This window comes from Lutjanus erythropterus, chromosome 19, assembly GCF_056507025.1.
Source record: "Lutjanus erythropterus isolate fLutEry1 chromosome 19, fLutEry1.hap2, whole genome shotgun sequence".
Taxonomy (NCBI): Eukaryota; Metazoa; Chordata; class Actinopteri; order Lutjaniformes; family Lutjanidae; genus Lutjanus; species Lutjanus erythropterus.
Genome location: NC_139335.1, coordinates 4,298,228 through 4,321,620, shown reverse-complemented (window position 1 = coordinate 4,321,620; position 23,393 = coordinate 4,298,228). Strand labels below are relative to the sequence as shown.

At 42.5% G+C, this 23,393-nt stretch overlaps 1 protein-coding gene across 6 annotated transcripts in view; it reads left to right on the top strand.

The window, feature by feature from the left end:
* The window catches only part of LOC146309109 (RNA binding protein fox-1 homolog 3-like), a 520,112-nt gene that overhangs the window by 469,816 nt on the left and 26,903 nt on the right, over positions 1-23,393 (top strand). For 5 of the 6 annotated variants that reach the window (XM_084743796.1, XM_084743794.1, XM_084743797.1 and 2 more), the window contains 5 exons: positions 5,525-5,668; positions 12,088-12,141; positions 16,075-16,167; positions 16,924-16,984; positions 18,033-18,086. In XM_084743796.1, the coding sequence (XP_084599922.1) occupies positions 5,525-5,668; positions 12,088-12,141; positions 16,075-16,167; positions 16,924-16,984; positions 18,033-18,086 (406 nt within the window). The remainder of the gene's footprint in view (positions 1-5,524; positions 5,669-12,087; positions 12,142-16,074; positions 16,168-16,923; positions 16,985-18,032; positions 18,087-23,393) is intronic. The other variant, XM_084743798.1, reaches the window with a different exon arrangement.

The window sequence follows — 23,393 nt, the reverse complement described above, 5'->3', positions numbered from 1 at the left end:
TGCAAGCTTGAAGGTGTGTATTTACTGATTGAGTGCTTGTCTTTAGTCGACCATTTGAGTGATGTAAAAAACGTCTGACTTGCTATAAACTCGTCACAATAAAATTCACATTATTTTGTCATCTAGAAGATTTTATTATGAAGCAACAAAATCAGGAAATGCTGGGATGTCATCAGCAACTGTGTCAGTAGAAAATACTGAAATTTGTGTTAAAATGCAGGGAGTAAAATTAAAAAGTTGTCAGAAAAATAAATGCTCAAGTAAAGTACAGATACCTGCAAAATCTACTCAAATACAGCAAGAAGGTATTTGTACTTAGTTACTTCCCACCTCTGGTTTATGCAGAAAATAAACAGGATTTTAACTGTCACCTGAGCGCCCAAAATAACTCTTCTACCTTTCACTAGTTTAAATGAATCAGGGGGAGGAGGTGGGGGCGGCCCCTCTGCTCCACACTCACTCCCGTCACACCCCCTGCTCTCTCAGGTGATGGAGAAGGAGATATATTTGCAGCTCCTTTAGAAAAAGAAAACAAACAGTGGAGGACCGGGAGAGGAAAAATAATGAATTAAAGCTCAGGCATTATAATTCTTGTGAGCGAAGACTCAGTATCCCCCCCTATTTAATCGGATGTAATCTACCTGCTTGGCAGCATTCCAATCAGATAGTTTCAATTATGCTCTTGTAATGCCACTCTGCGAGGAGGGGGAAAGTGCTGAGCAGAGCACTTTGCAGGCGATTTGCAAATAACAGCAAGGGAGTCTTTTAGAGAAATGACTGAACAGGAAGCCGGAGAGTTGCCGGAGTTGACAGCTCTCTCACTCTCTGGTTTGCTGGCTTTGGCGGTGACGGCGTGTTTTGCATCCCACCTCCTCCTCCTCCCCGTGACAGCAGCTGTCGGGACAGTAAAGTGCCACTGAAGGTGGCCTCCTATGGTAATACAGAGGTAATTATTTTCCACTGCAACACCACCATCTCACAACCAGGCAGGCTGGAGCCTCGGGAGCGGCGCACAGAGGCAGGCATCCCGGATCTCGGTGACACTCCAACTTATTGAGTTAGTAGGATGCAGCTTGGGAGTCAGCAATTCAGTATTTGTGTTCTCCGCATGTGTATTTGCCCCCGATGTCAACGTGCTGCCGGCCTGTCTGAGCGCCGAGTGAAAGTTAATCTGGATGTTTGCAAACACGCGACTGCGCTCGCCGTGATAAAAAGCCAGACAGACAGAGCTGGAGGACAGAGGTGCTCAGTAGTCTGGCAACATACGCTAAAGGTCGATAGTGTCATGTGTGACCGATGAAACAGATTGACCCGCGGGGCTCTGGTACCTTGTCACCCTCCACGGTCCCAGCATCTGTCTGCAATGTGTCACCCCCGGGGCCCAACATGGCTACTCAGGCTATTAACCTCCAGCACGCGAGGACACAGCAGAGTTAAGACCCCTCCGCCCGCCTCTCTCTGTCACAAATCCACTCCTTACCAGCCGGTCAGCCTGCTCGGCGCGTCCTCCGGCCCCGCTGTCCTTCGCCACTTGTTAACCTCAGCTCCGGATGCTTTCGAGCCCGGGTGGGACTTAGGTAGCCGCCACCAACCTGCCCTACCTGGATGGCTGCAGGGGAGACAGAGTGGGACCTTGAATCAAACAACTGTCACTGTTAACAATGTATGTCACCGTCTCGGAATGGGCCATAAAAACCAAATAAATGACGGCCATTACAGTGGAGATTGTGATTATGATAATGAGAATAATAAAGGCGATCATCATTACGATCATGATGATAATGATAATACTGTGATGATGAATTATAATGAATAAATCCCTACCCCATTTCCTAAATGGTGGGAAATGTATCACTAAGAGTGGCCTGCAGCCATCTGACAGCCTCAGAGCAGGGTGAGGGTTATCAGAGTGTGTGTGTGTGTGTGTGTGTGTGTGTGTGTGTGTGTGTGTGTGTGTGTGTGTGTGTGTGTGTGTGTGTGTGTGTGTGTGCGTGTGTCATTTGAACCGTTTGTACTCTGGAAACAACCTACTCCCTTTTCACGTCTGTATCTCAGTACAAGATTGTGTCTGTGTATGTGACTTCTCAGCCAGTGTATAGTGTGTTTGCCATGCTCAGAGAGCACTTCCCAGGAGACCTTGCAGTTTACATATCACATTCAAACAGCTTTTGTGCTCAATATCTGCCACTTCCACTCTCTCGTTTCTCATTCTTCACTCCTCTCTGTGTGTTATTATAGTCCTCTGAGTCACCGGCACCAAATCAGGCTTCATCTTCGGTCATTTTAATCATTCGCTGATGCAGAGTGGAGACTGTTCCCGCCAGAGAAACCACACCACTGGCTGTTTGCTCAAATGCTAAAAAACAAACTTAATGGTTTCTTGATGAGTGACCTCTTGTGGTCATGAGAGCAATTACTGTCCTCTCTCAGAGGCAGAAGTGGTCCAACGCTGTCATAGATTTGCAGGAAGTCAGGCAGATGAGAGATCAGAGCTTTGCTGATGATTGCTTTCCTTTAGCCACGACTGTCTCTCTCTAAAATTCAAATATACACCTGCTAACATGCACACAGTTCACTAATTAACTAGTTAATTGGCCATTATGGGATTTTGACAATATTTCGATTAATTGTGCATCCCTAATCCAAATGCTTGGAATCTCCCAGGACCCCGTCATTGCCGCTTGCGGCTGCAATTTAAAGATTTTTTTCACTTTGCACGCAGCCAGGCTGTTTTCCCTTTCTTCCAGTCTTCATGCTAAGCTAGGCTAATTGTCTCCTGAACTAAAGCAAATAACCGTACCTTCCAAAATGCTGAACTTTATTAAACCATTTCTTCAGTTAACAAAAGTAGTCCAGCACTGTCATAGATTTGCAGGAAGTCAAGCATATCTCTTCATAAAATGTAAAAATTGTGGTTTTTACATGCTAATATTTCTTATAATTGCTTAAACTTTATTGTCCACAGTGTAAAACTGTGCCTGTAGTTTCACCATAAAACAAAAAAATAACTAAAAATACAGTATAGAATGTATATGACAGTACATCATCTCAGCATACAAGTTTATAAAAATACAACTCGCAATGCACGAGTCCACACTATACACCATATCACAGTAATTTACTGCAGCAAAGTCAGAAGCACCGCTTTGTATCTGAGTTCTATCCTAATTTCATTAATTGCCTTGACAGCTCTTGGGACAAAGGATTTCTTGTAGATATGTGCTGCCCTCAGTAATCTGAAACGTCTCACTGAGGGTAAAAGTTCAAATTCACTGTACAGTGGATGTAATTGTTAATAATTATATCGGCTTTTCTTCTGAAGAGTTCATCATACATACTACTAAGCCCCTTTTGTGCTTTCTGTGAATTTTTGGAGGCCGTGTGTTCTGTTCCTCCTCTCAAAGTTTACTCTAGATATTTTGTCTCATGTCTCCTAAAGAGGCGGTCAGTTGATTCATCTGCTCGGCGCTTCTGTGCAGCATTTTCAGCGTTAGAGATGGTTGCTGGATACAGTTTGTTGTTACAGCTCTTGCAGGTTTCAGGCAAGGTGGTACCAAACATGGCAACCTCACTGTGAGGTCCCTGCACCCAGCTGGTGCCAGCTCAGACCTCCACCTAAAACAGAAAATTGTCGCTTTCACATCTGTGTTTGGGTACAGATTTTGCAGTTGCTGAAATCTCATCCACTACTCAGACAAAAAAACTGGGGGGATTTTCCAGATGGTTGCACTAATTAACAAAGTATATATGTTTTTTTTTTTTTTTGTTAACTTTTATCTAAATCTTCATGTAAATGCTACTACAGTTAACATAGACATTCGCTAAATGGTAGATATCAGTAAATGTACAATATTTTTTGGATGTTTGTCTCGAAATGCTCACAATCAGCTCAGACCCCAATATTGCTGCTTGCGGTTGTAATTTTTCACTCCAGACACAGCCACCTGTTTTCCCTTGCTTCCGTTCTTTGTGCTAAGCTAGGCTAATCGGCTCCTGGCTCCATCTTTACACTTAACCTTCCTACATGAGTTTGATTCAACTACAACAACATAACCTCCCAACATGTTGAACTATATTTAACAATTTCTCCTTTTAACCAAATAGTTTAGCTGCCTTAACTTAACCAAACCTTCACCACAGAGATCGCAGGTTATAAAACAATTATATGAACAACTTGTGACAACAGTCAAATGCGTTTTGAAAGATCCAAGGTTTCTACACCTTTTCCAAGGTCAAATTCAAGCACTGTTCAAGCTTTTTCAAGCTTTTCAAGCTCCTTATAGCTGTGGTAAATTACATATTTATATACAAAATTGTAATTTCATTTCATCACATTAAATCAGATGTTATTGTGCTACAAACAACAAAAAAACATGTTTGTAGTGTCATCTGTGTATATGTAGACTTAGCTTCCTATTTAACGTGGCTGAGCCAATATAAGACAATCACTCAAACTATCAGTAGACAAATAACTTCCATTTCAATACAATCTTTATAAAAATGTTTTGAAACAGCAGCCTCTCAGCATGTTGTCGTCCCTTTGTGTCCCACTCACTGTAAGTGCAGGCACACACAGGGAAGCGAGGCTCGAGCATCATCTTCATTTTGTGCTAAAGGCAAAACTAATCAGGCTCTCTGTGGTTTATTTTTTTATTTCTTTATCCAAAAAGCAAACTGTTCAGTAAGACAGCAATTTGTTATGAACATAATGCAATTACAATTTCGAGTAGTTTCAAGCACTCTGTCCAAATCCACAGCACCTTTAAAACCTTGAAAAAGGGAAGAACCTCGAAGACTTTGACCTGTTTTGCAAAATATGAGAACATGATATTAATTTTGCCACAATGGTGCATAAAAGAGAGGATAAAGTCTGCTGTTGACCAGTGAGGTTTTGTCAACAGAAAACACATCAGAAAAAGAAACTGCCTCAAAAACAAGGTCCATCTGAACAGACAAGCCGCCAGCGCCCTCAGTGAAATCCATCACCGGTGTCACAGAGAGAAACAAGTGGAATTTGTCATTGACATCAGACACGTCATTTATATAGAAATGTCAGCATAGCATTCGCATAATGATGGAAACAACAACGCTGAGGGCTTTGGGCCTCGCACTCTGATGGCTGTGTGCAAACGTCACCAATAATGTGTCTTTAGTCTAGACATGTCAGGGCTCTGTGGGATCTATATCCACGCCTTTTTGTCAGCGCCTTCAATCTTCCCTGTTGCTCAAGAGCTAAGTGCAAGAGATTAATAAGTGGATTTGTAATGCACAACCTCAGGTTTGACACTATAAGTCATCGGCTGTTTATCGCTTCGGCTTTCTCGGCGGATTGAAAAATGGCAGACGCTGAGTAAGTTAGTTAGCCAGGGCTCCCCACCCCGCGCCCCGCACCCCGCACCCACCTTCCCATTTCAACCACCCCCACCCCCGACTCACTTCCCATACTTCAGGACCGGGAGGTACAGTATACTGTAGCAGCTAATGAGCAGCTTGTGTCTTCTCTGTGTTTGTTTCCCTCCGGCAGACAGATGATGTGACGCAAACAGAGGGCTCTCAGCAGCTCCAGCTCCAGCACTCAGACTCTTCAGAGAAGCAGCAGCCCAAAAGGTTACATGTCTCCAACATTCCCTTCCGCTTCCGGGACCCCGACCTAAGGCAAATGTTTGGGGTGAGTACCTCGAAGGGAAAAATTCCAATTTATTACAGCTTGCGTCTCATTTTTGTAGGTTTGGCTTTTATCTGCTGTTATGATAACACTGCACTCGCTAAGTTCATTTCTGTGATCTGGGAGATACGCTACAACACAGTCTGAAACACAAGCAGTCGAGCGACCAGATGGGTTGTAAAACTGAAATTTAGCTCACCAGATATGTTGGGAATACTCCTCATTTCAGGGCAGGGCTCCGACTAAAAGTTATTTTCATAATCGGTTCGTTTGTCAAGCATTTTCTTACTTAATCAATTAGTTGTTTGGTCCACAAAATCTGAGAAAAATGTTTCCCAAGGCCCAAAGCGACATTCTCAAATGCCATCACAACTAAAGCTGCAACTTAAGATTATTTCATTGTTGATTAATCCGTCTGATCTCTGTCTGATTATCATCTTGATTCATGGATCAGTTGTTTGGTCTATAAACTGTCAGAAAATGGTGAAAAATGGTGATCAGTGTCTCCAAAAACAAAGATGGTGTCTCGTTTTGACCGCAACCAAAATATATGCAGTTTCCTGTCACAGAGGAGTTAAGAAAGCAAAAAATATTCACATTAAAGATGCTGGAAACAGAGAATTAACTTTTTTTTCTTAAAAAACTACATGATGAAGTGATTAATCATTGCAGCTCTCCACAACCCAAAGATATTCAGATTACTGTCATAAAGGACCAAAGAAACCAGAAAATATTCACATTTGAGAGGCTAAAATCAGAGAAAATAAAGCAATGACTGGGGGAATTGGGGAAAAATCACAAAACAAAGGCCACAAATTTAATGAGAGAGGCGGTTACTCAAACCAGCATGTAGTAACTCCATTAAAATATGAAAATATGAAAGGTAAAGAAAAAGAGCTCAGCAGTGACGTTCTGGAAGTGAAAATCCCACTCATATTCTGAATATAGGATGTAGATTATTAGTCGTAATTTCATAACTGATTGTGAAGTGATGCTTGAAGCTCCTGTACAAGCCACATTTGCGAACTTTTTTCTCTTTTACCCACAATCCTGAGGTGTAACACCGACGTCCGTTTGGTGAAGCTCGCTGTTACCATGGAACAGTTATTTTACTCTTAAAATAATTATGTGCACAGTCTTGTACCTTTGCCCCTTTTTGTCATTTTCAAGTCTTTTTTGTTTTTTTTTTTTTGTTTTTTTTTGGTCATGATTCATCTCGTAGTCTGTGGTTTGGTTCCAGGCTTAAAACTGTTTGTATAAGGATTTTCTGGAATATCAATTGAGGGAATTAATGCGTGAATTCACTTCTGGAACTGGAGCGGTGAAAAGTGGGCCGTCACTGTTGAGCTCTATCAGTTATTATCAGTTAATGATGCAAGAAAACACTCCAGCTAGTTGAGACACAGTAATAAGCTTATTGTTCATGGTTGTCTTCTCTCCCGAAGAGGTTTTGGTCACCTGAGGTTGGTTTAAAACCTCTGACTGCTCAAGTTGTTTGCTCTGTCAGATGTGCTTCCCCAGATCTCAGCAATTAACTTGGTGTGAACAATTAACAAAAGGCCAAAACTACGAAAAAAGAGAATTAACTTTAATTTCTTCTGTCTGTCTTATCTTATTTTCCTTGATTACCAGTTTAGAGGACACATACAGAGTGGTCAGCTGCAGATAAATGCTATCAGATTACATATCAGCATACCAGAGGTCCTCGACAGATCCGCTCTCTCTCTCTCTCTCTGTGTCGTGCCCAATTACTGAAGCAATGAATAGCTCAACAGCTCACCCCTGTGCCTCACAAAAGCCTCAATAAGAATTGAACCAAACATCCCCAATTCAATAACGATAATGGATTTGAATGGAGACGATTGCCAAAAATGTACTTTAAATGTTATGTGCTAATTGGACCATTAGCACCCAGAGGCGTTAATTCTCATCGTTATGAAGACAACATCCAGCTGATGATATTAATTACTCGAGAGGCCTGGCTGTGGCTTTATAAATTGCAGACAACATGGCTGCTCGGTCTCCCTCTTTCTCTCTCTGATTGTTGGCTTTATTGTTCCCAGCTCCGGTGCAGGTCGTGTGGAATCCAAATCGCCTCAGTAATTAGCTCGGTGGCTTTGTGTGCCCGGCCGCTGCATGCAGATATACGATACAAAATTGATCGCAGCCCACCCAGCTCCCCTCAATCACCCTCCTCACCCACGTGGTGCCCGTCCCTTCTTGCTACATGCCCTTCCCTTCGTGGTGGTTGGCATAGTGGAGGATCGTGGGATTGATTGTCTTGGGTAGAGCTTGGCAAGGAGAGAGCTGGTCCGCTCCACCCTCTGACATGGCCTCCACAATGGGCCTTTGTGCGATCAGCGTGTGCAAAGCCTCATCCTTCTAGCTCTAATGGTTTCTGGAGCGCCACCGGCTCAATACGCCATTACTGTCGCGCATGAGTGAAACCCACAGAATGCGGGCGGGAAGAAAGAGTAGAAGGAGAGCGGAGGTGCTGCACGGCCCACTAGAGAAGGCCCTTACAGCAAGGCAAAGTCCCGCCAGGAGCTCCATCTGCTCCTACGCGGCACGGAGAAACCCTCTCAGGTTTCTCCACCGGCGGAAAGCGCCGGAGCTGGCACCCTAAAACAAGAAGGGATGGCCTGAGATGCACCCTGCACGCCACAGGATTAAGGGTGTGGAGGAACCTGTGAGCCTTTAACGAGGCGCTGAATGAAGGGCTCATTAGGACGACCACAGCGGACCTTAATCAGTAATTAGAAACTGTGATCTCTGAGAGCTAGCGAGTGCGGGGGAAATGAAAACACTCCAAGTGCGAGCGAGCAGCGAGCTCTGTGCAGCGCCCATGCTGCGCTGCTTGAGGGTGCCCTCGTTTGTGCGACTGGGTTCTTCAGCAGTGCTTCTCTCAGTGCATGTAAGGGCTCTCACAATTCCCCGGAGCAATCAGGACCTCTGCCCCCCCCCCCCCCTTTCCTGCTGTCACACTGACTGCTGTGTGCGAACACGCTCCACGCCGGCACTCCGCTGTTTGAATACACAGGGCTGCTGTAGCGTAATTATAGGTTTCTGAAGAGCTTAAAGATATTCAAGCTAATCAAAGGTGGAGGCGCAGCGGCCTCGACCCTGTTTGTTGCTCCCACACGAGAAGATTTAAGGCGGCGGGATGACAGCGTGGTGTAATTTCATTTAGAAAAAAAAACCCAAGTCAATGCTGCATCAAAGGACCACACCAGTGTGTTTACAAGACTATTTTTTCTACTATTCCAGGCATCCAATGGTTTCTGTTCATTTAATTTCTGTCTAAATATCAATCCAATATATGTATATTTCTCTGTGATGTATTTTAAGTGTAGAATTATTCTTAATAACAATAATACAACAGAAGTAGAGATGCACAATATGGATTTTTTTCAATCAATATGATGATTACCAGCTTCTCATGGCTGACGCCAGTTAGATAACCGATAATTTCACATTTTTATATTTTTAAATGAAGTTCATATAACCAGTTTATGCACACCTGAGGGTAAGAAAGGCTCAGATGTAGTGAGTAAAGATGGATGATTTAATATTCCACATCTCCTTGGCTTTTATATAGCATGTTGCCTAAGAACTAGAATTAAATGCTTTGACATAATCTGTCAAATCAGAAATTATTAAAGCAGATAGTTATTGGCTAATATAACCTGCCTACGTGCGACATCCGGTGTGTGTCTGAAGAAAAGCACTTCAAAAACAATGCAGTGTAGTTTACTGGCCATTATATCACACTCAAAATCATATGGACAGTCTTTTTAAAGAAGAGTTTGAAAATGTAAATGACAGTTCTCAAGGTATAAAGCCAATGATCTGTTGATCTTTACAAGTCAAGACTCGATAGTCTAACAACTGCAGAGCCATCAGTGCAAAAAAATATGTTTAAATAAATCTAAATCTAATCGTATCATGAACTTTAAATTAAATAAGTCAGATTGATTTGTGGATTTGGAGAATCTCGACAGCCCTACTCCTTAGAACAATATAGAAGAATAGGCCAATAATACGATTCATCGTCCCCGATATTTGAATGAAATGAAATGGATGAAAATTAATAGGCATCCAAATGTCTTAAAGGTAAATCAAAAATATATATTTCCCCTCTTACCTGCAGTAAAATGTATTCATATAGATTGTTATGATGTGAGACTTCTCACAACAAAGTCTGTGGATTATCTCAAGCAACCAGGTCATGATTCCTGACGCTGCTTTTGAGGTTTTTGAATGTATTTTTTTGGCGTTTTGAGCGCAACAAGCTGAGCGCCATCCAGTCCCATGACATCGGGCGATATCTTCAAAACTCATCAAGTCACATGGATAAATATCACTGCAGGCCAGAGGAAATATGTGTATTTTACTTGTTAATTTAGGAACATGGTTTTCAAAATGGTCAGCTGTATAATAAGAATAAAAAACGGTGTTTCTTAAACATTTTTTTCCTGCAAGTGACAAACCATCACGACCCATTCCTCTCATGAAAACAAAATAGGAGGAACAGGAAAACAGTTGACACATTTGAAATGCTGTATAAAAGGTGTACTGCAGATATAAATCTTAAATTTGTAGAATTTTCTCCGTAGTCTTTTATTTATTCGTGGACCTAAATAAAATCTCCTGTGACCCACCTGTGGGTCCCGACCCAGTGTTTGGGAATGACTGGGATAAAACATGCAAAAACTCTGGTCTGGTCCTTTAACTTGTGGATGCTTTTATTTCCTGTATCAGTATTGAATGTTTATAGTCTCTGGATGGATGATCTGGCTGCAGCCTCTCAGATGACGTCAGCCCCTCCCCCCCTCCTCTGCCTCCCCACCTCCCCGTCCTCCCTCTGGAGGCTCCTCCCATTGAAGCTATTGTTTATCGGTGCTGCTGATGCAGCTGTTTCTGTGTGTGTGTGTGTGTGTGTGTGTGTGTGTGTGTGTGTGTGTGTGCGAATGTGTGTGTGAGTGGGTGGGTGGGGATGGAAGTGCATGAGATCACTGGTGAGCAGCGAGCAGTCCCCAGCGCCATGTGGAAATCCACAAAGACGACTTCCTCTGAAACTAATTAATCGACGCCACAAGCCCATTACGCTCGGTTAAAACAATTAGCATCTGCACATTGCGTGGGGAAAGCATTGTCATCCCAGGCAAGAAGGGGGCATCACGCTGGGATATAAATGCTTGTGTGCGTGATCGAGCCAACGCTTCCCATTCGAATCAATGAAGCTGAGCGCCATATGAGGCAGATGTGTGGATAGGATCTATGGAATCTCCTTTCAGGAGCGGATATATGGGGGGGGGGGGGGGGGGCTGGGGGGGGTGAGATGCACCCTGCTGAAACAAGAGGAGGTTTTAAATAACCGAGCCTTGTTTTTCCTTTAACTTGATGCGGTGAGGTCGCTGCATAACCCCTCCAAGTGGGAGGGAACATATGTTTCTTCGCTAACCCATAAACCCTCACCTCCTCGAGCCCACTCCACTCACTTCAGCCAGATAATAGCCAGCTCCTCCTAACCCCTATTAGTGGCTCAGTCAAACGATCCATCCATTCCCATTGAGCGTCGACCACATGGAAGGCCCATTTCTTCCCTGTTGTGCTGAAATGAAGGCGACGCGGACCGCTTGACAGGGTAATTACTTTTAATGAAATAATACGGCCATTGTAGACAGCAATTAAAAGTCGCTCTCACTCCACTCATTAGAGGAACTTACAGTTTACTTTCATTCCTCTGTTTTCTAATGATCCAGAGGCAGGCCTGTTAAATCGAAAGGCTGGAGCATGTTAACCCCCGGGGACTGGCCCTTAGGTCCTGTTGACTGCGAGAGCAAACAAACAAAGAGAGGAAGAGAGAATAAAGAAAAACGAGGCATATAAAAGGATAGCGAGGTACATTCAGAACCGATCCTCCAAACTTTCCGCAAGTCAGAGCTCGGTCATCTGCTCTGGAGACTTGAAGAAGAAGTGAGTTTTCCCCAGGTGATCGCGAAGGTGGAGGGTCTCCGTATCTCCCACCACATCAAAATATAATCTGATGCTTCCCTTTTCTCCTCCGTGTTAAAACAAGCGGGCAAACAAACATCAGAAATGCTGATATGTAATCAAAGATTTTGGTATTTTTACAGATCCTGTGATCTCTTTTCATATAGCATTGATAGAAACACACAAATGCATTAAAGCAGGAGCTATGAGTTCTCTTTTTAAAGCGTGCCAGCCAGCTTCAAGAACTGTTTGCCAAGCTAACAAATGCAAATTGACCACCATTTCCTTCACAAAAGTAACATTTCCATATTGCCTTAATGGTTTTTCTTTCTCCAGTCGTCCTTCTCATGAATTCACAGCTAGTGAGGCTTTCTAACTCCATCTCTGCCCCACTCCTGTCTTCTCTCTTTCTTTTCTCTCTGCAGCAATTTGGAAAGATTTTAGATGTGGAGATTATCTTTAATGAGCGAGGATCCAAGGTAAGTGAACTAGAACGCCAGCTGCTTCATTACCATGTTCTTCTTCTGTTTCCTAATGATGGCATTAGTGTAGTGTGTACATTGGCTGAGAGTAGTGGTCCCTAAGCCTGGTCCTGGAGAGCTGCATCCACCATGCCTCTCTTTCTCGGTCTCCCTCCCTCCCCATTGTTTTTGTTGTTGCAGCTCTAACCCAAGTTGTGAATCATTAGCCCTGTCAATCAATTCATTATTGAGCTGTTTCACAATTCACTTAATCCAGCAGCAGGCTGCAGGTCTTCAAGCTTATGGAATTGAAACTGCTTGTTTAGGGGCCGGGTCCTCTTTGAAGCGTGGGTGTTGGCGCTACATTATTCAGGTTTTATCATTTATCGTTTTTAAATGCATTAGAATTCAGGATGAGAATAACGTTCTCTGGTTTTGCAAATAATTGTAGGTTAGTAATCCTACTTTTTCATCACATTTCAAGCTTTGGACCAGCGGGATATTAACTGTTTGCAAAATGGAGGCGTTTACATGTTCAGTTAATGTCCACATCTGAGACAGTTAATAAGCCTGCTGTTATTCTTATTTTCTTATCTTCAACAATTCCCATGAAAGACCAGAATAATGTGTGTCAGCCTGAAGGTTGCTACTGAAGCTTTAAATCTTTAAAATCGCATAGAATTCAAAATAAGAATAAATTTGTCTTGCGTGTTTTGCAAATAAATGTAGTTTGGTTTATCCTATTCTCACCTCACATTTTAAAGTTTGGACAAACAGGACATAATATAACATTCAATTAATGTCCACATCCAAGATCATTTAATTGGTCGTTTAAAGGAGCCAGTAATAAGCCTGCTTATTGTCACCAATTCCCATGAAAAGAACAGAACCAACAATGTGTTAGTCCGTCTCTCAGCAGATTGTTTCCAAATCTTTAAATATATACACAGATTTATATTTAAAAACAGCTGTGCTTTTAATATTTTTTGGACAACAATGGAGCTCTATGGCACAGAGGAATAACATACTTTGGTTTTAGTCTTTTCATGGGATTTGTTGGCATTAAAAGCATAGTTTGAATTTTTTGAAGTGCAGTTATATGAGGTACTCGTCCTTATTCAATGTGTTACCTGCAGCAGATGGCGGTCGGCACGCCTGCAATTTGGAGAAGCAAGCGTAGGAAGCTGAGCAATGTCCTGATGTGGGCAGAGTCAGCAGCAAAACATATTCCAACCACCTAAAAAAAATCTATAACAGTTAAATGTATGCCATATTTAGTAGCCTTTTCTAGCTTTTCTAACTCTTTCCAAAGCAATCAGACTCCTCTGGCAAAATCAGTAATTTTACCCTGCAGAACTGACCTACTGCTGCCATGATTGGTTTGTTTGTTTGTGTTATTGTGTGACTTTGGTGGTTTAAAGGTTAGTTTTGATTCACTGAAGTCAGAAAAGGCTGTCTGAAGGCAAGGTAAAGTGATGAAAATATTCTAAATATAGTGTACATTTAAACTTCAAATATATTTTGCTGCTGAAACTGTCTACAGCAGTCCATACTCATACAACCCCACGTCAAAAAAAATCTGAACTATCGCTTTAAAGGACCAGTGTGTGGGATTTAGTGGGATGCAGCATTGGGCTTGCAAAGTCCGTGTAGGAGAACCTGTGGTGGCAGCAAAATCTGTACAAAATGTGAAAGGCTCCAGAGTTTGATTTGTCTGTTCTGGGCTGCTGTTCGGGCCGGGTACTGTTAAGCATTCCTGAGATTATCCATTAACATTTTATGCATTTATTTTAACCAGACGTCACAGGCGTGCAGCAGCATAGCCATACTGTTAAACAGTTTGGTTGCATCTTGGCACACTGATCTGTCATTTAGAATTAGAAAGATGCAGCTACAAACATGGCGGCGCAACATGGCGGGCTCCATGAAAGAGGACCCGTTCCCTCTGTGGATTACAGAAACACAACAAATCTAATTTTCCAGTGATTATACACAAATGAAAATACACCTTTCAATATTATATTCTATTTCTGCTAATAAATCTTACACATGCTGGAGTTTTAATAAAGAATAAAGACAGCCCTGTCAGATCAGTTGAACATAAAATTAGAAATAGTTAATATCATTCAAATTCATGTAATCTTTTTTTTATTTTAACAGTGGTTTTCCTTCCCCAGTCTTGATATGTATGCATGTGTGTCAAAGATAATCTGAACTCCTAAACCAAGAATACCAAGAAGCCACCAGATAAATAGCCTCCGCGCTGCTGCGTCCCCGCAGAATCAGTCTCCTAACCACCTACCATGGACAGGTGAAGCTTGCGGTGGTGTGAACAGCCGAGTGCTACTCATCCAGCTGTTCATTTAATAGAGTGTACTAAGCTCCACAGCTTTCCATTCATAAAGGAGACAGGATCCCTGGCTGGGTGTTGAGGCATGAATACTATTGATTCCCATTCATACCTGCGAGTAGTTTGGGCTCGTATACAGGCATGCAGGGAGCCCTGCAAGCAGGCGACACTGCTGCTGCTGCCGCTGCTGCTGCTGCTGCACTCAGACAAGATTGAGCACCGGATAAACCTGCCTCCTCCGCCGTAACAAGCATTTATTGTTTGTGCCCTACAAAGCCATTACCCATGATGCCTCTCTCCCTCTCTCTCTCCCGCACCCTGTGTGCTACATAATGAACCTACCAGGCCATTAATAAACAATCTATTTCCTATGAAGCTTTGGCAATTTGCATTCAATATGTTTGTCTCCTTTGAAAAATGGTGGCTCCGCTCTCCCCTCTTGTAAGCTAATTATTTGTGCATGATAAAAAAAAGATAGAGGGGGTAACCACAGTCGGGTGAATGTCCAAAGGATTAATTTTGCCCTCAATTCCTTTTTTGAATTTATTTCTTTATCTCTCTTTCCCCAAGGACAGGTCCCGTGTTATTTATGCTAGGAATAGCAGCCCGGAGATCCTGTGTATGCATACGAGATCACACCGCTCGCCATCTCTCACATGTATTACATCCTCAAGCAATTATCAGGCAGTGCCGGCCATGCTCCCGCTCCCCCTGCCCATACCTCTATAAGTATATATAGAAACCAAAGGAATGGGACTTGTTTGGCCAGCATATCTTAATGCTCTCGCTATAGAGCTCAGGTCCAGTATCCCAGTCCACATAACTCAAGGAAGTGACAAACCCCCCAGGGGAGCGAGGGAGACAGAGAGTTGAGGGGGGGAGGGGGATGGAAATGAGAGGTTGGGTATATTTTGGTCGGGGTTTAAAGTCAATATCCTCGCTCTTCTCTATCACAGAGGATGGTATTTGTGGTGACACCATTCACTTTTTCGCATCAATGGGCCGGCGTAATTTTTGCCTCCATAAAAATGTCCTACTTATCAGAGCAGTGGATTAGAAATAGTCAGAGATCAAGTTAACATCTCTCTTCGGAGAAATCCGCACTCCTTCTCCTGGTGCCCGCGTCTTCAAAGGGAGACGGGGGGCCGTTTGAGCGGCCGCCGCGCCGCTGAAGTTGTGTAGATAATTATACGACTATTATGGCAGCTAACACAGTGTTTTGCATCCGCTGCTTCCTGACATTCACCCATGGCACCGGTGCTGTGCTGTTTAATTGGGTAAAGCAGGCAGGTTTGCTGGTGTTGTTGTGCGAGGTCATGTCACCGTTATCCTCTCCTCCTCGGATCTCTCTGTTTGCTGTTTCCTGACGCCTCACTAACTGCCTCTAATTAATCTGGCTGCTTACAACTCGACTCTGCCGCCGCCGCTGCTGCTCACCTACTCCTGTCTTCTCACCTCTCTTTCCCTTCTCTCCTCCCTTCCCCTTTCTTTTTTTTCCCCTCTCTCTCTCTCTCTCTGTTTGTGTGTGTGAATGTGCGTGTGTGTGTGTCCATCCCCTCCTTCTCCTTTTTCTCCACCGGTGGCTAACGTGGCGCTCTCAGGGCTTTGGGTTTGTAACTTTTGAAACAAGCACAGATGCTGATCGTGCACGGGAGAAACTAAACGGTACAATCGTAGAGGGACGCAAAATAGAGGTGCTTTCATTTTTTTCCCATCTTTCTCTACTTCTTGCCTGCTGCCCCCTAAACTTACCTATAAACCAGTGCATTAGCATGTGGCTACTGTGTATTTGTGTGTGTGTGGACTGTATGTGTGCCTGGATGCATGCATGCATAATGGTGCGTATAACTTGTCCTCAGTAGAATGCGGGATCCATACATGTCAACCTGGACACGCAAGTTGTCCATCATTACCTGACAATGCAGAATGAATGCATGCCATCATCCTCTGGGTTGCTGTCAAATCTGAGAAGACCTGCACTCCCCTGTCACCATCGTTTAGTGTTGCCTGCTCTAATTCTGCTCTTGTTTACGACGAGACGAGCCCCCGCTCAGTCATTCTCATCAGGTCAATAGAAGAAAATCAAAGCACTGTCTGTGTTTTTCTTTTGGAATCCATTTGTTTATCCAACCAATTACTGAATTTCGAGGATGCTCTTTTTTTATTCATACCTGTGGGTAATTGGTGCATGCTTTCCCCCTTCTTTCCAGTAATTTAATAATCTGTAAGAGAATTGAAATGATGAATAAATTCATGAACGGGTGAACCCAAACTCAATCACACCAAAGTGCTACAAACATTTACATAATCATTTATTTATTTATCTATTATTTTATGAATTTGCCTTTAGTCGTCTTGGTTTGCTGCTTGCTTGTGGCCCATCCTGGAAATCTGGATAATAGATGTGAAGGTCAGTGATAACAGGCCGTGTGTTTTGCTGCTTCGAACAGGTGAACAATGCAACAGCACGAGTGATGACAAACAAGAAAGTGGCCAATCCTTACACGAATGGTAAGTGTCAAACTAAAACACCTAACACTAATAGCATTTCCATGTTGTTTACACACACAAAATATTCAGTTTTTTGCCCTTAAGAAGGGCCACACCAGGAACTATCACTATATAACTATATTGTTCTGGCGCAGGCTCAGCCATCGACTCGAGTTAGAACAGTTTTTAAAACTATATATTTATAGTTATAGTTATCGTTCTGAAAAGGATGATATTCCCACTAAGCTGTTTACATGCCTCATGAAAATGAATGTTCCACCAATATTCCTGCTTCCATGCAGCCATGCATACTCCAATTATCGAAACATTTTCCAGCAGCAGTGGACTGTGCAAACACGGGCTATCAATTTTATAAGCTGAAGCAAAGGTTGGCGTTGCGGTATTTACACATACGCAAAAACAAAGGTTTGTTTCTCCTTCCAACCTGAAGTGTCACCTTTTTTATTTTGCGCATGCATCTCTACCTCAGCCTAAAAACCTACAGTTAGGACGCATTTTCTGAACGCGTCGTATAAATGTTATGATCCACGATTCAATTTGACTCACTCAACCACTTGATGCGATTTTCAATGAAACATTTTTTTTAGCACTGATGGCTGTGCCGTTGATAGACTATTGGGTTTTGATTTGTACAGATTAACAGATCATCAACAACTGTCATGTTCCTTTTTTAAAAGACATGTTATGGACTCTAAGTGTCATATGGCCTGTGAGAGATGCTGTGTCATCTTTGAAGTGTTATCTTTTTCCTTCTGACATGTGTATGATGTCGCAAGCAGGAACAGGTCAAAGAAAAAAAAATATACTGGGATTGATTTTTGATTTAATATGGATATTTTGACATCTGTTCCTAATGCCTGACTCATCCCTGCATGTCCCACATGTCTTAATTGGAAAATGCTAAATTAAGAGTAAGGCCTAATTCAGAACATTCATTACATGACTCGTATCAAATACAGAAAATTGTCATATTCTCAATAATAGTTGAAAATCAGTGTTCATGTAACTGTAGTCATTTTCAGTTAAGTGTTTTGTCTTTGTCCTCCAGGCTGGAAGCTGAATCCAGTGGTAGGAGCTGTCTACGGTCCTGAACTGTATGCTGGTAAGACACCTTCAGCCTCTGCAGTTCAAATTCTGAGTGTTTTTTTTTTTCTCTCTCCGCCTTCCACCACACGTACTGCACCCGAGTACCTGAGGCCGCTATCAGCCGCAGCCAATCCCAATCTGACCCCTGAATTTCTACAATCGGGCTCATCCTGAACCTACTGAACATGAAATTCCCCTCAAATCAAAGTGAATCTGAGAGCGGCCCAGATAAGCAGTGGATGATCCAAGCCTCTGTGAGTGGCTGAGGGAGCCTGAGCCATTGTTTGCGCCGTGTGCAACTGTAAAGCTGAAAAAAATGATTTCAAGAGCAAGCGCCCCTGCAACTGTTATCAGATTGTGGAGGCTGCTGCTGTGGATGGATTTGCCAAGTGCGCCAGATTGACTTTTACAGAGCTAACCGAATAAGGGAGATTGAGTGAGCGATATTGTTGGCACCTACCCTGTCGAAGGCCGCTATTCCTTCTGGTCTCAGTAATGGAGGAATGTGATGAGCTCAGTGGGGTTTTCCCTATCTCTCTCTGCCTCGACATGCCAGCTTTATTGCTGTATGTTATATGAACCCTTTGCATTTTAATGAGGGGGAAATGGTACTATTTCATTTGGAAGAAGTGCTGAGCACATCGCGCCACTTTAACGGCTTTCCTTTCTGCTCATTAGACTAAAATCTGTTCATTCCCCGGACAGCTTTACGGCGAACCTCTAAATAACTGTCCATGACAGAAAGCAGTCATCTATCATTTTTATTTCATCCCCAACCCCTCACCCTCTCCATGCCTCCTCCCCTGCCTCCCACACACCTCCTCCTCCTCCTCTTCCTCCTCCTCCTCCCCCCAACACTCCCTTGATTTCGACATCTTCCCCTGATAATTATATGCACACACACACACACACACACATCCCTCTGTAGGTGCATGCATATGCTCAAACTTTGGCTGGGCGATACGGCTTATAAATAATATCTCCATATCTTTAGGTTATGTCCCAAGTATCTTGATATATACATTCTTTCTAAAATAACATTCCATAAATTCTCAAATTGTGCACTATGGCTGAGTGCAATGACCAAGTTTCGGAGCCCTGCAATTATGATAAAGCCAAAATGTGTGAGAAAACAGCGTTATAGAGAAGTACGGCAGTGCTGCAGAGATGCTCTGGCCTAAAACTCTTGTTCTCCAAATGTATGAAAACACTTTTGTTTAGTCGAGATTCACAAGATCACAATTTGATGATGATCACGATGATCATATTTTCAGAGAAAATGCAAATTATGATGCATTTTATTATGCAAAAATGATCATTCCCACTAATTGTATCATATTTTGTAATTGCAATGTCAGTCAAAATAATTGCAATAAAACTTTTTTTTTTTTACCATTTTATAGAGTATGATTTATTGCTTTATATCAAATGACCCAGTAGAGTACAGTACAGTAGCACTGGGCAAAATGGACAAATCAAATATCACAATATTTTTATTAAATATCTTGATATTGATGTTGCACTAATGTAGGGTCAGTAGGGACAGTCGGTGCTTTCACAAATATTAACTCAATGAGAGTTTTGATAAATAATTACCAGTGAGGTGGATATAATGACGAAGCAGCTAGAACAGCTAGAACAGTCACGTTAGTGAAAGAAAATTATAGCACTTTATTTTAGCAGCCTGCAAAACCAGAAAAAGACGATACTTGAGCAACAATCTATTTGATTTATTTTCTTCTATACCGTCACATTTATGACAGTGGAATCAGAGAAGAGAATTTAAAGGGACAGTTCACCCAAACATAAAAATTCAATTATCTCCTCACCCTCATGCTGACTGAAGGTTGAGTTTAGCTTTTTTTTAGTCTGCAAAACACTGCTGGATTTTCACAGGAAAACAGTGTTGAAGAATCTCCCAAACAACTGAAGTGAACAGTACCTAGTTTTCAAACGAAAAAAAAACAACAACAAAAAGCCTCCATACTGCTCGTCTGGTGTAATCCAAGTGTCCTAAAGCCCAAATGTGCCAAACTGACTAAAAATGTTATTTACAGTGTGTTTTTAGCCTGAATCTTCAGTGTGGATCCTCAACTTGAAGCCACGTCCACGTGCACATGCACACTGTCTAAACTGTGTGACGGTGTGCAAACGTCCATCAGGACTTCAGGAGACTTAGATTACACCAGACGAGCGTTACGGAGGCATGATCTGTTTTGTTTTTTTTTCTAGTTGTTTTTTTACATTTGAGAACTGGTCACCATTCACTTCCATTGTTTGGGAGATTCTGCAGCGCTGGTTTCTTGTGAAACTCCAGCAGGGTTTTGCAGACTAACCACATTACGGCACGGTAAACTGGAATTTTTACGAACTTAAAAATCTGGAAATTAAGTCTTAACTTATATTAACAGCCATTCACTGACCTATATACACACACACACACACACTCTCTCACACAACACTATCCTCTGCCCTGTTTTTACACTCAGACCAAAGCATTCCAGCATACAGAAATAGATAACCTATGTAGAACACAGACACTAATACATGTCCCCTCTTTCATGCGCACTTTCTCCATTTTATACTCACACACACACTCACGCACACACACACTTCCCAAATCATCTCATAAATCAGAGGGAGTGTGGTCCACCACTCCAGGCAGGGGAAGCAGGAGGGGTTGGGTGATTTATTGGCTGCTAATTTTTCAAGTCGTCTTGACATGGCACTGGAGTTTGCCAAGCCTAAACGACAACATATGCTTGCCAGCTGGGAAGATGGGAAACATAAATAAGAGATACATTTTTGAAACAAAACCGCCCTGATGAGCAGCAAAAGGCCGTTTTTGCTCTTGAAAAAAAAAAAAAACAGAGACCAAGCCTTTGACTATGATGTTTCTTCCCCTCCTTCAGAAAAAAAAAAACAAGAATCAGGTTCGCAATATTCAGGACGTATTCCAAAATCATTATAGCTACAGTTAATATACTTTTGGTGGGAGTAAAATGGGATATAAAGGCGATTAATCACTGTTTATCAGTCCTCATTTCTGTGCGGGAGATCAGTGAAATTGGGAGCCATAAATCCTGGCTCGGTGACAGCACACTTCGTCTCCATTCGTCCTGGCGCTACAGGTTTATTGTCCTCAAAACCCATTCAGGAGAATGACGGATGAGAGCCTCATGCCGGCTCCTCGCTCTTAACCTCTTCCAGGGTAGATTGGCTCCTCCTACTGATGGAGGAAGGGGTGGGGGTGGAGGTGGTGGTGTGGGGGGGGGGCCAGTTGGTAGGGCACAGGCAGGCGGCGCCAACCCCCGAGTCCATGTCCTCTGTTGCCACCGAACATCCAAACCTCCCCCAGAGCCCTGATGGAGGGGAGGAGGTGGAGGAGGAGGAGGGGGTGGCGGGGGTCGCGGTCCAGGAAAGAGGAGCAAGGTGATTGGGTTCCCAGTCAAATGGAGGGATTGGCAATAAAACATGGCAGTGGCACAAATCATGGTGTGTGGCAGCTGGTAGGCATCCAGTGTCTGTGCTCACCTTTGTCCTCTTTTACTGTGCGCTGATCTGGTTTACATGAAAACTTTTGTAGAGCAAACCTCAGAATCTGTCCCGCGCTGCCTCGTCTATATAGGTCTGTCCATATATACAGTAACAGCCACCATCTGTCTTCGTCCTGGTCCTTTTTATTTGCTTATGTAGCTTACACGTGTGATTCAATTATATATACAGAGACAGAGTGTAGCTAAAGCAAGTACAAATGTAAGTATGTAGAGGTACAGTGTGTAGATACAGTATGTGTATGTATATGTACTTGGGCTGTCAAAATTCTCCAAATCCACTATTTAATTAGATTTTTCAATTTTAACAAAATTTCTTCAGCACTTATAACTATGCTATTAATAAACTGTTGAGCCTTGATTTGCACTGATCAACAGTTTATGCCCTGACAACTGTTTTTATATTTTCAAATTACTTTTTAAGTGTGTGACATAACGGCTGGTAAGCTACACTCTGTTGTCCTTCAACTGTTTCTTCAGACACGCTAGATGCAAAAAGCTTTTGATCACAATATGATTTTGCTCATTTTGCTCATTTTTTTAGTTTGGTATTGAACATTTGGCAGCCATAATGTGTACACACAGTTTACATTTGTGTTTATATATTGTTTTTACATGCATGTTAGTATTAGTGCTCCGGCGTTGTGTTGTTTAATCCAGCCCCGACTCCTAAAATTGAGTTTAAATTCAATTAAATTGCAAAAGCAAAATATGTCTTGAGGGAACATGATGAGAAAATGTTGTTAATTACCTGGCAAGTCACAGAAGCGTTGATACCAAACTTATCAGAATAATGTTCACTGACAACATATTTCTTTTGGTTTCTGCCAAAATACACAACCTAGATACAATAGATACACTGTCTAGTCATGACCACAGACATAAGATTTAATTATTAATATTTACCTGAAATGACATCTTTCACCATTTTGTGATTCTTACTCGAGAAATAGAGATAATTGAGCAAATTAATCGATAATGAAAATAATCATTGGTTGCAGTCCTAACCATGTGCATGTATGGGAATTCCACAGATTAATAATATATAAAACGTGGAAAAATGTAAATAAATAATTAAGAAAACTATTCAGAGGCAGATTCGCATGCAATACAGATTGCTCTGTTATCTCATTTTACAAGAATTGGCAAACTTTTCTGGATTGTTCCTTGCGTTTGTTTTCAGCACCATGGACAGCTGCCACTTAGAAATCCCCCTCATATGGCCGATCCCCTCAGGCAAACAGAGGGAGACGGAGGAGACAGTAGATGAGCGGCTTTCCATTCACCAGTTCATATTTTCTGCTACTAAGGTGGCATTTTCTTGAGGACTTGTGAAAAGCTACCAGCTGTGTAAATGACAGAAAAGAAAGGCTAATTGCCATCTTAATATATGTAGACAGATCCTTTCATTGTTGGAGTGTACGTTAGGGGGATAATTAAGCTCCAGACTCTTGATTAGATTAAGCTGTTTTTGGTCCCCAGTGCGTGGATTAAGTGCTCATTGCCCGATGTATTTGAGCAGGAAGTATTAGAGAGATCAACCTTGTGGAAAATCAGATCTTTCTTTATGGGAGCCGGTTATGACCCCATCATTGGCACAGAGCTGGATTACCTCAGGTCCAACTGGCTCTGCAGGTATTGAGCTTCTCTCAAGTTGACACATATGACATATGAGGTGCAGCGTGACCCCGCCGCCCTCCAGCGCATAACTCATATTTTCTCCAGCCCCCCTCCCGGAAAAGGTGTTTGACTTTGGTGGCTAGACCAGG